General features: G+C 46.4%; 1 protein-coding gene across 1 annotated transcript in view; it reads right to left on the bottom strand.

The window, feature by feature from the left end:
- Positions 1-16193, bottom strand: part of RIPOR3 (RIPOR family member 3) — a 138672-nt gene that overhangs the window by 60100 nt on the left and 62379 nt on the right. Inside the window, exons 3-4 of the mRNA XM_089662271.1 lie at positions 10145-10291; positions 641-719 (exon numbers count right to left, since the gene is read on the bottom strand). Of these exons, the coding sequence (XP_089518397.1) occupies positions 641-719; positions 10145-10291 (226 nt within the window). The remainder of the gene's footprint in view (positions 1-640; positions 720-10144; positions 10292-16193) is intronic.

The following is a 16193-nucleotide window of genomic DNA, read 5'->3' as shown; positions in this document are numbered from 1 at the left end:
AAAATTGCAATAATGTGATCAAAATTCAGCCAGTCCAGCAGGGACCTGCCAAACTTTGACTATTATGTGGCCTCCCCCAGTTAACAGAAGCCGATTAAAGAGACGTGGAAACAATTTCCAATGATCAACAGAAGGGTTACAGGGGTTTCTATTGCTGTCTGTGTTCCCACTGGGGAGATGAACCCTCTTTGCCCTGGTAACCTGGTGTCATCAAGACAGACAGTGATGAGGAATCCAGAATGTTATAGTTGTTGTTGGAATCGTCCTATTGGAACACTTGTGTTCCCTTACTATGAAGGGATTTCCTTCCACTTCCTGTTGTGTCTCTTAAGGGGGGCACAGGAAAAAAAAAAGATGACATTCTTTCCATATTCTTTTCAAAATTACAAAATAAAACACTTCCCATACACTTTAAGGACCTCTGTCCCAATAGGGGACTTTCTATATTACATCGGACTTACAATTATTCTGGAAATCCCCTCTTAGTTAGAATACAGGAAAACAAATTAATAAATGAAAACATCAGGACACATAGCAGTTTGAGTGGCTGATATTATGGCAGGACAATAGAAGTGGAGAATCCCGCTCATGGCAGGCAGAGCGCCAGTTCTACTCACGACAGGAAAGCTTTCAGTCTTACCAGCCTGGAGTTGCGTTTTAAGTCCTTCTGCTGGCCGGCCAGGAAATCCAGCTGGGTTTGATGTTCTTCAAGGTACTCGCTGCAAAATGTGCCAAAAACATTCCAGTTACGTGCACGCCAAGCACAACACAGGTCACAGATTACAAGGGGGCACAGCTGGATGTCAAGGCTGGAGATGGTAATTGCATAGAAAAATCCACCACTTAAAGACACGTGTATATAAATCTATGGAATAGCCTTCAGGTTTCATGGGTTTGGGGTTTAAAAATTACAAGATCAACATCACCCATTGATCAGATTCAACCACTCTCCCAACTGAACTTCCATTATAACCTCTTCAGCTCAGGAAGGTTTTCCCCCTTTCATGCCCAGGCCATTTTTTTCTATTTATCACTGCACTACTTTAACTGGTAATTGTGCAGTCATGCAACGCTGTACTCAAACAAAATTTATACCATTTACACCAGATCCACCGCTGAGCAGGGCAGTTGTCACAGCAACATGACATCACAGTGTGCACCCTGCCCCTTGCAGCAGGGGCGTAGATAAGGGGGTAGTCAGGGGGGTCTGAACCCCCCCCCCCAATAGGAGAGTTGCCAACCATCCCTGCAGTCCTCATAATTTCCACTCGCCCGTGCTGCAAAGAACAAACCTGACGGCTCAGTTTTCTTTCTAACCCCCCGCCCCCTCTCCTTCCCACTGCCGCTGTGTTCTTCTCAATGCCCAGCCCCTCCCTCCATCCTCCGCACCAATAGGAGAAGAGGGGAGAGCGGCTGAGTCTGCTCTGCCTTCCCCTGTGCCCGCCCACACTCCAGTCCGTGCAGCTTCAGAGGAGGTGTGGGCGGGAAACTGAACACAGCAGCCAACAGCTCTGATAAAACTGAATGAGTCACATGAGTCCAACCTACCTTCCTTCCACCCACCCCTCCCTTCTTTCCTTCCACCCCTTCTCCCTTCCACCCACCCCTCCATCCCTTCCTTCCACCCACCCCTTCCTTCCTTCCTTCCTTCCTTCCAGCCCTCCCTTCCTTCCTTCCAGCCCTCCCTTCCTTCCTTCCATCTACCCCTTCCTTCCACCCCTCCCTCCCTTCCTTCCTTCCACCCACCCCTCCCTCCCTTACTTCCACCCACCCCTTCCTTCCTTCCGCCCCTCCCTTACTTCCTTCCAGCCCTCCCTTCCTTCCTTCCAGCCCTACCTTCCTTCCTTCCATCTACCCCTTCCTTCCACCCACCCCTCCCTTCCTTCCTTCCACCCACTTATTTCTTCCTTTCTTCTACCCACTCTTCCTTCCACCCACCCCTCCCTTCCTATCTTCCATCCACCCATTTCTTCCTTTCTTCTACCCATTCTTCCTTTCACCCACCCCTCCCTTTCTTCTTTCCACCCACCCCTCCCTTCCTTTCTTCCTTCAACCCACCCCTCCCTTCCTTTCTTCTTTCCATCCACCCCTCCCTTCCTTTCTTCCTTCTATCCACCCCTTCTTTCCTTGCTATGGAAATTGTACATTTCTCATTTTTTTGTAGACATACAGTGACTATACTCTGAGTCATAGCAAAACATGAGATTCGGACCTCGGCCAGAAGAGAATTTTAGTGACCAGACCTCCTTGAATTTTAATTCAATACCTCTGCTCTAGAGCAAATAGAGCAGAGTCCCTTCACAAAGAATTAGATAGACTGTGAACTTCAGGACACCAGCCAATGTTCCCTCTACACAAGCACACAACTGACACTCTAGCACCAGAGGAGTAGCAGCAGCCCAAAAGTCGAGATCTCTCACAGCAGTCTGTACTCACAAGTGTCCTTGGAAAGTTGGTTGCCTCCTTCCAACATCCATGCAACACCTTTTTCAGTGATGCTAGACTAGATCTTCAGATGACAGCCCCCTCAGTCAGCTCTCTGTAACTTCAGAAAACAGGCCCTGAGGTCGCCCACCTAAGGCCTCAGCACCCCACAAGCACATGACAGGATAGCCTAGGTGAGCAATCAACTCCCTTAGGCTGAGTTCTTCTTCTACAGGACAAGACCCAGAAGCTCTCTGTGTCTCAGAGTATTTATACAGACTCCCAGCAGACATCTAGGCCATGCTCCCAGGGATTGGCCAGGCCTGTGTAAATATTCATGCTGCCTATTTGTCTTGTCCAACACCAATGTTCTAGAGCACAAGCGGCAAACACAAGGCCCCTGGGTCGTATCCGGCCCGCCAGGCCTTGTCATGTGGCTCTTGCAGCAACCACTGGTCACTACCTCCTGCTCTCACCCTCTGCTTTCCGCTGTCATAAAACAGGTTGTCTTGGCAACAGGCATAAATATTTCCCTCCACTTGCTTATAGCGTCTCTCCTTCGTCCCGCCAGAGGCACAGGCTTTTGTGTGTAGCTGTGAGCATGTGCGGTTGGTCTGGTATAGCCTGTCAGTGGTGGAGGTACATGACAGCTCAGGTGGTTGGTGAGTGCAACTCATTTTAAGATTTGGTGCGAAAAAAACATATCACACTAGGACAGAACTGGATTCACTGATACTGGAGCTCAGTACATGGATCTGCCAGGGAGGTACTGGAGCCGAGCCGAGCCGGAGGGGGGGGGGGGGGGGGTAGTGGGACTTGGGCTGTGGAGACAAGTGTGTGCAGAAGTTGAGGAGACGGGGGGAAAGTGGTGGGTGCAGAGGTCAGAACTCAAGGAGGGGTGGAAATGAGATGTTGCACACTGTACATAGCGCACTCCTGAACCCTGCATTCTGTATATAGCGCACTCCTGAACCCTGCATTCTGTATATAGCGCACTCCTGAACCCTGCATTCTGTATGTAGATACAACTGGCCCTTTGAGGGCAATTATACAAACTTGCAGCAGTTGAAAAGACCACAATATTCAACACAACTCCACTGATTACAGTGAGCACAACTAAATTTACCTAAGCCTAGCACCTAGGTGGGTGCTACATGATCACACCCAATTTGATTATCAGTTAATGACACAGCTTACCTCACTTTGCAGATCATCTGCCTATTGTCCAGCCAGTCTCTGTTGATCACCTGCCTGCTGACTAGTCAATTCTGCTGATCACCTATCTTCTTACTAGCCAGTCTCTGCTGATCACCTTCCTGCTGCCCAGCCAGTCTTTGCTGATCACCTAACTGCTTCCCAGCCAGTCTCTACTGATCACCAACTGCTGTCCAGCCAGTCTCTGGGGATCACCTTCCTGCTGCCCAGCCAGTCTCTGCTGATCACCTACCTTATGACTAGCCAGTTTCTGCTAATCACCTACCTGCTGACTAGCCAATCTTTGCTGATCATCTGCCTGCTGACTAACCAATCTCTGATGATCACCTACCTGCAGACTAGCCAATCTTTGCTGATCACGTCTGCAGACTAACCCGTCTCTGATGATCACCTGCCTGCTGACTAGTCAGATTCTGCTGATCACCTACCTTCTTACTAGCTAGTCTCTGCTAATCTCCTGCCTGTTGACTAGCCAGTCTCTGTTGATCACCTACTGCTGCCCAGCCAGTCTCTGCTGATCACCTGTCTGCTGACTAGCCAGCCTCTGCTGATCACCTGCTTGCTGCCCAGCAATTTTCGCCTGATTGTCCACCAGCTGCTCATCCTGGTCAGACTCTGCAGACATTCAGCCTATCTACCCATACTAGCTTCTTGCAAGATCTATGACACTCCTGCCAATCTGTGAATTTGCACCACTTGTTCCAGGAGCCCTGAGCTGACGGTGTAAGAGAGGCTGTCTTCATCCTGACAGGCTTCCCCACCTGGCACAAGACAGGTACTTTGTTTGTAGTTTCATGATCCATTCCTAGATTGTAAGCTCTGAGGAGCAGGGCCCTCCTATCCCTCTTGTATTGAACTGTATTGTTGCTGTCAGGGGCAGACTGACAACTCATGGGGCCCCCGGGCAATAGGGGATCATGGGGCCCCTGTGTCCTCGCCCACACTCAAATCACACCCAAAATAACCTATGAAAGTTACCAGGGACATCTCATGGGGCCCCCTACTGATCCCGGGCCCTCGGGCAGTGCCCGAGTTCCCCAATGGTCAGTCCGCCCCTGGTTGCTGTATTGTCTCCCGTTACATTGTAAAGCGCTGAGCAAACTGTTGGCGCCATAAATCCTGTATAATAATAATAATAATAATAAAACAGCAGACAAATGATTCACCCCAAGTACAAAGAACAATTTTATGGGCAAAACTTTTGTGACCCCTTTAGTATGGAATACTTCTGAAGTTGCTGTTTGTCTGAGCACTGTGGAGGGACCAAAAAGACAGCATTCCACATTGTCACGTTATGACCCACAACACGCCTGCCTACATTTACATCCATGTGTGTACAGCTTGCATTTTTCTATTTCTGGCTATCGATACAATGCCTGATAATGCCCTGACAATGCCCAATGTGAACAGTGAGATTGCAGAGTGTGCGATCATTTGGATCATTTATGGTTTCAGGTAGTTAGCAGTGACAGGACGGTCTTCATAGGGAATGTGATATACAGCCTGCCAGAGAAATGGATGGAGAGAGAGGAATGTAAAGATTAAAGAACATGGTGGCGGCGCCCATAAGCTTTCCATCTAGAGCCTTATCAGTTCCATAGGAGAGATATTGTGAATTAATGAGGCGTTTTAAAACAAATTTCTCAAAGCCACACACCACATACAGAGACAGATGTTTTAAAGCAGGAGGGGATGCTTTGAAGTTCCATAAAATGAAGTTATATTTCACCATCTGAAAGAAGTCCACATGTGATCTTTTATTCTGGGACGCAGAGGGCAAATGTTTGTAACCGTTCCCTAAGCTATCCGTACACTGATCGAACCTCGGCCAGGTCCAGCAATGACTGGACGAATTTCTATCAGTGTGTGGTCTCCCCTACTTGACAGAAGTCGATGGTGTAATGCAGGGGCGGACTGACAACTCATGGGGCCCCTGGGCAATAGGGGATCATGGGGCCCCTGTGTCCTTGCCCAAACTCAAAAAGGCCTATGAAAAAGGTACCAGGGGCATCTCATGGGGCCCCCTACTGACCCCGGGCCCTTGGGTAGTGCCCGAGTTTCCAAATGGTCAGTCCGCCCCTGGTGTAATGGATCTCTGTTGGAGGGACATGTTACAAACACTTTCATCGATTAGAGGCTGCTGCCTGTTAATCAGCTGCTGCCGCTGATCAGTATATTCTGACAGCTGTGGGTGCTGCTGCCAGAATATAATATCCTGGCGGGGGAGATTTCTCCATTCACCTCATTTGTGAAGAAATTTGTTTATTTGATTCAGCCTGCTAGCTGGCCCATGTATGACCAGCTCTACTCTTTTCAAAATATTAAAATGTAAGCTTCAGATACATTGTACAGAAATACTGAAGAAGAAAAAAGGAGACCGCAAAAAAGTGATCAGCAATCCTGCCTTGCAGCGCTGGGGCCCTGGGCTTAACATAACAATGGACAGCATCCTCATAGCGTGGGGTACCCACATCCCCTGTTTGTTTGGGCTTCCTGCCATAGTAAACTGTAAGCTCCTCTGGGACAAGGTCTGACTGATGCTGTGTTCTCTGTACAGCACTGCTGTATATGTCAGTGCTATATAGCAAAGTATGTACACGATGCTGTCTTACTGCAGGCATACAACATCCGTCACTCAATACAGATGGGGTGAGTTAACTGAAATAGTATCTCATGAAACGCATCGGTCCTCACACCTGTTTCTGGTAGAAGAAAATGGTAAAATGGAAGTATAGATTACCCGGGTCAGGCAGAGGGACACCCTACCAAAAATGTGAATCTGCTACCTCTCGTGGACTGAACCGGGGGGCAGCTGCTTGTCAGAGGATCCCCTTTCTAGATGGGCCCCAACCATGAAAATTCCAAGCCGGCCATGTAAAGTAAACTCATACTCATAGCCTGTCTTCTTGACACTTCTCCAACATTTCATACATTATAATACAGTCAGGCCTAGTTCACACTGGCATTGAAAGCAGGCATTTGAGGGGTGTTTTAATGCCTACGCAAATGATAATATGGACAGCACACAGTGCTGGAAGCGTTAGCATTGCTTCGCTTCAAAACTTTAATCTGAAGAAGTTTGAAGCCTTTCAACGCCTCCCATTCAAGTCATTGTTAATGCTCTGCAGGCACGGTTGCTGTGCGGTCACGGTGTGATTGTGGTACGTTAATAACATTACCGTTTATTATAGGCATTTGTAGTGTGGTTTTAAAGCATCATTAACGTGCGTCACATGTGCCAAAAATGCACATAGGGTACATGGGGAGCATTTTTAGCATTCGTTAAACGCAAGTCAGATGCACCTATTAATGCTATATGTGCGTTTGTTAAGAGTCAGCATTTTGAGTCAAGTGTGAACAAGTCCTTAGATATCTTGTAACGGAACCGACCCCAGACTGCACTTGAGTAATTCTGTTAGACTACCGCTTCCCCGTCCGAACACCGACAGCAGACACCACCGCTGACCATACATGACTAGACGATACCAGTCTGAACATTGAACCAGGAAGTAGACTAGTTTATTTTAACACAGATACAAGATATATACATTCAAGGGAACAATCCCCCCACCCTGCATAAGGACACAGGGCGGGGCAATCTACATTTAATGACAAGAGACACACCAGCAGACAGTCCCATCAGGAGGGAGGGCTGCTGGAGACACCCCCCACCAAGCCAATACACATAAACACATACCGTATTTGCCGGCGTATAAGACGACTGGGCATATAAGACGACCCCCTACTTTTCCTGTTAAAATATAGGGTTTGAGCTATACTTGCCGTATAAGACTACCCCTCTTCCAACGCACACCAAATAAAAATGAAAAAACATCAGATTTGATTTCAATATGGTATGGTATTTCAGTATGGTATTCCAATGATGGGGTGCTATTCCTCCCACTGATACCAATGATGGTGCACTATTCCTCCCACTGATACCAATGATGAGGCACTACTCCTCCCACTGACACTAATGGTGCCCCATCAGTAGTATCAGTGTGTGAGGAATAGTGTCCCATCATTAGTGTCAGTGGGAGGAATAGTGTCCCATCATTAGTGTCAGTGGGAGGAATAGTGTCCCATCATTAGTGTCAGTGGGAGGAATAGTGTCCCATCATTAGTGTCAGTGGGAGGAATAGTGCCCCATCATTGGTGTCAGTGGATGAAATAGTGCCCCATCATTAGTGTCAGTGGGAGGAATAGTGCCCCATCATTGGTGTCAGTGGGAGGAATAGCACCCCATCATTGGTATCAGTGGGAGGAATAGTGCCCCATCATTAGTCAGTGGGAGGAATAGTGCCCCATCATTGGTATCAGTGGGAGGAATAGTGCCCCATTATTGATGTCAGTGGGAGGAATAGTGCCCCATCATTGGTATCAGTGGGAGGAATAGTGCCCCATCGTTGGTGTCAGTGGGGAGGAGGAATAGTGCCCCATGGTTGGTGTCAGTGGGGGAGGAATAGTGCCCCATCATTGGTGTCAGTGGGGGAGGAATAGTGCCCCATCATTGGTGTCAGTGGGGGAGGAATAGTGCCCCATCATTGGTGTCAGTGGGGGAGGAATAGTGCCCCATCGTTGGTGTCAGTGGGGGAGGAATAGTGCCCCATCATTAGTGTCAGTGTGGAGGAGGAATAGTGCCCCATCATTCGTGTCAGTGGGGGAGAGGAGCAGCTGCTCCTTCTTTCAGTTCGGCAGCTTGATTTTCACGGCGCCGTTCGGCTCCGCCTCCTCGCCGGTGATCGGTCGCCTGTGTGCGCTGGCGCCCAATCACCGGTGAGGAGGCGGAGCCGCGCGGCCGCGCGACCATCGAGCGGCCGAACTGAAAGAAGGAGCAGCCGCGCTTCCTGGACCGGATCATCGTGGGACCGGAGCCAGGTAAGGTACAGCAGCCCCTCTGCCCACCCCTGTACTTAGTGTCCGTTGGAGGACACCGCCCCTGGAAAAAGTGCCGCCCTGACACACCGGCTCGCCGTATAACGGGGTATAAGACGACCCCCGACTTTTCAGAAGATTTTCAGGGGTTGAAAAGTCGTCTTATACGCTGGCAAATACGGTACATCCCATAATAGTTTGCTCCCAAGCAAGATACACAATAGAACAATGGGATGCAACCACATGGCATTAAACAATCCACAACCCCCCACCCCAATATTAGGACAGATCACCCTGTACCCCTAACAGGCACAGGGTGACTTACACATAATAGGGATATGGGGAGCTGAGACAGGGGTCTCCCCACCTCTCCAAAGTGAGCTGTGTTCCATGGGCCCCCCACCCAAAGTGACTCCCGTCACATATCTAAATAGGCAGCTACAAGAAACTATAAAACATACATTGTTTAGAAAAAAGTTTTGCTTTTGAAAAACCTTTAATAGGTTATCCACTTAAGGACCGCCTGCCTGCAATGTATTGTGGACGGGCAGCCTGCACAGGCACAGCAACTTACCTGTATGTTACTGGCCCAATGTACACATTCATGGCCAGGACCTGCTGATCGGCTGAGTCCAATCACAGCCCAGAGCCCTGTGTTGACAATCAACACAGGACTCTTTACAGAGGGAACAATCTCTTTGTTTCTTCTCCCTGCAAAGCAGGGAGAAGGAACAAAGAGATTTTTAGTAAAAAAGCAGCACATAATACACACATTAACACTTGTTAGGCACACAATTTAACCCCTTGATTACCCAACATGTTAACCCCTTCCCAGCCACTGTCATTAGTACAGTGACAGTGTATAGTATTATCACTGATTACTGTATTAGTTTCAATGGTGATGTCAGAGTCAGTTAGTCAGTTTCCACCCAGTGTCAGTTAGTGTCAGATTGCCATCAGCATGATCACAGTTCTACTATAAGTCGCTGATCACCGCCATAAGTAGTATAAATTTTTTTTTAAAAAATCTCAGTATATGTACCATTGTTTGTAGATACTATAACTTTCACACATACCAATCGATATACGCCTATTGGGGTTTTTTGTTTACTAAACATGTAGCAAAATACATTTTGGACTAAATTTATGATGACTTTAAAAAAAAAATTATTGGATATGTTTTATAGCAGAAAGTAAAGAATTTAGTTTTTACTTTTCAAAATGTTCCATTTTTATAAAATGAAATAAAAACCAAGTGGTGATCAAATACCACCAAAAGAAAGCTCTATTTGTGAGAAAAAAATGCTAAAGATTTTATTTTGGTACAGCATTGCATGACCGCGCAATTAGCAGTTAAAGTAGCGCAGTGCCAAAGAGTATAAAATGGCCTGGTCATGAAGGGGGTAAAACCTTCCGGAGCTCAAGTGGTTAACACTATGTCTTAAATAAAAACTGTCTGTATTGCGGTCTGCCCCTACCAGAGAGATTCACCATCAGGTAACATTCCAGGTCACCAATGTCACCAGAAAAAAACTGATGGAGATACTCTTACTGTGACCAGTGTGGAACAATAATGGCCAATGTAGGAGCAACATATACTGTAGACCATCTTGTGAACAGGACAACTTACTTTAGTCCTTTCCTTAAGGCATCAAATATTTTCTTGACTTGGTGGGGATGCGGGTCCAGTCTGATGGATCCTTTCCGCAGTGATGGGTACAATTTTTCTGAATGGACAGACAACTTTGATTTTATGGAGCTTCTCCGGAGCGACTGCCTGAATAACACATGAAAGGAACACATCAATAGATACAGCAGGCACAAGTGCTAAAGGTCTTCAATTTATGAGGAGCTCATGATAGTTCGTGTTACCCTGAGTGTCTTACCTAGACCTTCATCAACTGCAACTGAAGCTTGTCTACAAATTAAAGATTTATATCAAATAATTTCAATTGAACAGCTGCTGAAACAAAATCAACTGGAATTCCTGGTCTCCAATCTGGTCTTGGCAGAGCTTGCAGAGTGTTAAATGCCCTCCGTGGCCCCATGTGATACCACTTGGGTCTAGTGAGCAGGAAAAGGACACAGAGTTACATGGGCCTCATACTTGGAAGTACAGTGTATTTCACTTGGCTCTGGAGGGTGGGCAGTGCTTATCTCATATAGGGAAATTTCTTTAACTTGTCTGATTTAACGTCCCCCAGGCAACGGCCAGTTAGTGGACTTCCTAACATGTTAGATAACCAGACTGAGTTCCTGTCATCCAGTGTGAGCATTGTCTAAGGCTGGACATAGATGATTTGTTTTTTTTCGATTAGCCAGAGGACTGATTGAAGAAAAAATGAACGGACTCCCCCATCCACACAAGGGAGGTGGATGCAGGAATCCTCCAAGCTATGTTACTGTTATTCTGGCAGCAGACAGGCAGCGGCTGAATTTGGATCCATCTATGGCCAGCTTAAGTGTGTATTTATTACAATAAATCTTTCCAAAACTGAGCTCCTAGTTTTCCCCCCAGCCCGCGCCCCTCCCTCCGACTTCTCCATCAAGACCAGCAACACCACCATCAGTCCCTCTACTCAAGCCAGAGTACTAGGTGTTATCCTAGACTCCAATCTGTCCTTCCAGCACCAGGTCCATTCGCTGACAAACTCATGTAGACTTCACCTCCACAACATCTCCAAAATATGTCCGTTCCTAACCCCGGAAACCACTAAGCAACTCATTCACTCCCTCATTATATCACGCCTCGACTACTGTAACTCCCTCCTCACCGGCTTACCTCACCGCAGGCTTTCCCCGCTTCAGTCTATCTTGAATGCTGCGGCCAGACTCATCCACCTTACTAACCGCTCCGTATCCACCACCCCCCTCTGCCAATCCCTCCACTGGCTTCCGATTGCCCAACAGATAAAATTCAAAATACTAACATTGACGTATAAAGCTGTTCATAATACTGCCCCAAACAACATCACCGATCTGGTATCCAAATACCACCCAAAACGTACTCTCCGCTCCTCACATGACCTCCTACTCTCTAGTTCCCTGGTCTCCTCCTCCCCCCATACTCGTCTCCAGGACTTCTCCAGGGCTTCCCCCATCCTCTGGAACTCCCTACCCCAATCCATCAGACTATCACCTACTCTCCTCACCTTTAGGCGCACTCTGAAAACCTATCTCTTCAGGGACGTCTACCCCGCCCTCAGCTAATTACTGAACTCCTCCACTCTTCCTGCCACTCCATCCCCCACAGCTATTTCCTCCTGTACCACTATCCCCTCCCTCAGATTGTAAGCTCCAAGGAGCAGGGCCCTCGAACCCCTCGTGTATTGAATCATATTGTTACTGTACTGTCTCGTGTACTGTCTCCCATTATAATGTTATATTGTACAGCGCTGAGCAAACTGTTAGCGCTATATAAATCCTGTATAATAATAATAATAATAATAATAAATGAAGAAAAAGACTTCTTCTCTGCCTGACCATGGGAACAATATTGATTTAGTACGGAAACAAAAGCCAAACTCCACTTTGTTGGTTATTTTTCAAATCCATTGCCCAGCGCTTCAAAAAAAATAAAGTGGTGGGCCCTATCACACAGAGTTATGTAGGACATACACGAGTTGAATTCCGAAGAAAAATCGTAACTAAGAATTTTCATTCGAATTTCGCACCATTAGTGGGCCGTTTTTTGTGCAACCATTGAATTTGAGTGATCAGGCATGTTGGAAATTTTTTGAAAAACAAACAAATTTTTAATCATTGATGGAAGAATCGTGCAGGAAATATAATTGAAAAAGATATGAGCATAGGCTTTGACCCGGAAAGAAAAGAAGTATCCCAGAAACAAAATTTTTATTCTTTAACAACATGAGGTGAAATTGGAGGCTTAGTTGGTAAAATTTTGAAATCAATGGTGGACTAATTGGATTACAAAACACATGAAATTTTCAATTTTCAAAAGAAATATCATTCAGAATCCAACCCATGTGTGGTCTGCATTACATGCATCAGGTGACAGCTTCTCATCAGGCTTCTTTCAGCCAAATTGGCCAACAATCTAACATCCATGGGGAACAACAGACAGTCCATCCAGGGCTCATTCGGGAACAGATTTGACCTTATCCAGTCAATATCAATCAGCTCTCAATAGACTAGAGTTGGAGCTGATCACCCACCAATCCCTATACAGGAATGGCTGCCTACTGGGGCAGCACAGTGGCTAAATGGTTAGAACTTGCGCCTGGCAGCACGAGGATCATTGGTTCGAATCTCAACCACGGTACCACCTGCCTGGAGTTTGCATGTTCTCCCTGTGCCAGTTTCCTGTGGGTACTCTAGTTTCTTCCCACCCCCCACAGACATGCTGGTAGGCTAATTGGCTCCTGTCTAAATTGGTCCTAGTATGTGTATGTATGAATGTAAGTTAAGGACCTTAGATTGTACCCTCCTTGAGGGTTAGGGACCTTAGATTGTACACCCCTTGAGGGTTAGGGACTGATGTGAATGTACAATATATATGTAAAGCGCGGCATAAATTGATGGCACTATATAAGTACCTGGAATAAATAAATAAATACTGCAGACACAGATACCTAAGGGCAATGCAGAAACAATCCACTCTAGATTATAGACAGTTTTACATTATTGTTCCCCTTCATTTTATTTTTAATCACTTAGGAATGTACCATTGTCTGGGTTTCACATGGTGCCTGAATTCCGTACAATTACTTACTATATGCCATAAACATCCTAAAACCCAGCTGATAAGAGGAGACCGTAATCTGTGAAGAGATAATATATTATATTTAACACGATATGTGGACTCCAGTTGTGACATGGCTGGTTTACAATAGGTGGGTAATAAACACGTATGAATTCCCATATAGAACAGGAATGAACATATTTATCACTGAATGCTAATTTGTAACATAACAGGAATTCACATATAAATCACTGATGGAGATCAACCTAATCATGTGTTACTGTCTTCTATTATTGGCTCTTCTAGATAGGACGATTCCTCCTACAGAACAGACAGGAAGTCTTATCACTACGAGGGATAACCATTTCACTTCATGTATTCCCCAAGGATTACCACTCATTGTAAATGCTATAGGCCAACACCGATTTAAAACTGGACTCCAGGAAGATATGAGGCACAAAAATGCAGCTATGTACTTATTCATATATTTTTTAATGTATATTTTTATACAGTCAGTTTAAGTATCTGAATTTGACCTAGTATCAGTCCTCGTGGAGCAGCGCTCAGAATGGGAAAGAGAGAATCAGCACAAGGAGTCAGTTGTGCAGGGATCATTCCTGATCGGAGGAGAGAGCTCATTAGTCTGCTGATGCTCCTCCTTTTCCTGTCCATTCACAGGCTGGGGGAAGTGGTACCAAACTTCAGCAGAAAAAAGTCATGTCTCCTTCCCTGCAAGACAGGGCTGGCAGAGATTTGTAAATTTCAGGACTGGATAGACATGTAAAACAACTTCTATATACACTATATTGCCAAAAGTATTGGGCCGCCTGCCTTTCCACGCACATGAACTTTAATGGCTTCCCAGTCTTAGTCCATAGGGTTCAATATTGAGTTGGCCCTGCCCTTTGCAGCTATAACAGCTTCAACTCTTCTGGGAAGGCCGTCCACAAGGTTTAGGAGGGTGTCTATGGGAAGGTTTGACCATTCTTCCAGAAGCACATTTGTGAGGTCAGGCACTGATGTCGGATGAGAAGGTGTTCTATCGGGCTGAGGTCAGGACTCTGTACAGGCCAGTCAAGTTCCTCCACCCAAAACTGGCTCATCCATGTCTTTATGGGCCTTGCTTTGTGCACTGGTGCGCAGTCATGTTGGAACAGGAAGGGGCCATCCCCAAACTGTTTCCACAAAGTTGGAAGCATGAAATTGTCTAAAATGTCTTGGTATGCTGACGTCTTAAGAACTCCCTTCACTGGAACAAGGGGGTCCAACCCCCTGAAAAACAACTCCACACCATAATCCCCCCTCCACCAAACTTTACACTTGGCACAATGCAGTCAGGCAAGTACCGTTTTCCCAGCAACCGCCAAACCTAGACACGTCCATTGGATTGCCAGACAGAGAACCATGATTCAGCACCCCAGAAAACACATCTCCGCTGCTTTAGAGTCCGGTAGTGGTGTGCTTTACACCACTGCATCCGACTCTTTGCATTGCACTTGGCGATGTAAGGCTTGCATGCAGTTGCTCAGCCATGGAAACCCATTCCATGAAGCACTCTATGCACTGTTGTTGTGCTAATCTGAAGGCCACATGAAGTTTGGAGGTCTTTAGCTATTGACTCTGCAGACAGTTGCCAACTTCTACGCACTGTGCGCTTCAGCATGCGCTGACCACACTCTGTCATTTTACGTGGCCTACCACTTCACGGTTGAGTTGCTGTTGTTCCCAGTTGCTTCCACTTTGTTATAATCCCACTAACAGTTGAGCGTGGAATATTTAGTAGCCAGGAAATGTCATGCATGGACTTACTGCACAGGTGGCAACCTATCATGGTACCACGCTTGAATTCACTGAGCTCCTGAGAGCGACCCATTCTTTCACCAATGTTTGTAGGGGTGTCCCAATACGTTTGGCAATATAGTGTATTCATTTTATCAGTGTAGTTAGCTATTTGCCTGGATTTCAACTTTAAAGCAACACTGTTGATGGCCCCCAAAAATCCCCAATGCAGCTCTCTGCAGTAGAAGAGTAAAAGTGTTCCCTTTCCTTACTCCATTGCTACAGCCTCCATCCAAGTCCTCAGCATTCAACACTTTCCAGAGTTTTGGATGCCTATGTCCTTATAGTCCATGCTATGCTTCCTTCCTACTTTACTGCTCTTGTCCTATGACATAGGGGTCAGAAGATGGAGTGGGGCACACAGGCAACCGGCAATCTCAAACTTGACAGATTCTGAAGAGTCTGGTGAAGGCTGCAGTGGCAGAACAGAGTGAAGATAGAAGACAAAGGACCTACCAGAGAGGTGAGTATAATACCACTTCTATTGCAGAGACCTACTCTACAAAGCCTCCAGGCCCCATACCAGAATTTCTTAGGATCTGAGAAAACAACAAAGTTTTCTTTATAAACAGACACAAATCCTGGAGCCTCTCATGATATGTAGATAACCTAGGTGACTCATAAACACAATCCACAACCCTGTCCCAAAACTGGGCTCCTCCTGTACTTCTTTAGGACCCATGAACAGTAAAAGGCAATATGTCCGACTAAAATAATGGGGCCAAGGAAAGGTTGCATCCCCCCCTTCCACTGACATTGATTAGGATTTCAATATGATCAGAGAAGTTGCCCCATTTGCATTGTCTGTTCTGGCACGGGTTGCCCCATCAGACATCAACTGCCAACAGTACAGGTGCAATCTCTCTTGTGAAGTAACAGGCAATTGCACAGCTTTGACCTATTGCACCATCCCCTGGTTTACTGCAGGATTATGGAGGTTGTAGTTGGACCCCCAGGTACATATACCGGGCCCTAGGCTCCTACCAAATTTGCGTTATGATGATCCAGCTCTGGTCCACCTTTCCAGGTCCCCTTTTTATTTCCAGCTGTCTTTCTTCCAACACCTGAGGGCTTGGACGTTTCTACATTTGGTCTCAAACAACTTGGAAGACTCTTCAACGCATTGTTGTGGTCT

This window comes from Staurois parvus, unplaced genomic scaffold (genome assembly GCF_062004578.1).
Source record: "Staurois parvus isolate SC_StPar_1 unplaced genomic scaffold, SC_StPar_1.0 ptg001451l, whole genome shotgun sequence".
NCBI classification, from domain to species: Eukaryota; Metazoa; Chordata; class Amphibia; order Anura; family Ranidae; genus Staurois; species Staurois parvus.
This window is presented reverse-complemented; position numbering and strand designations above follow the sequence as displayed.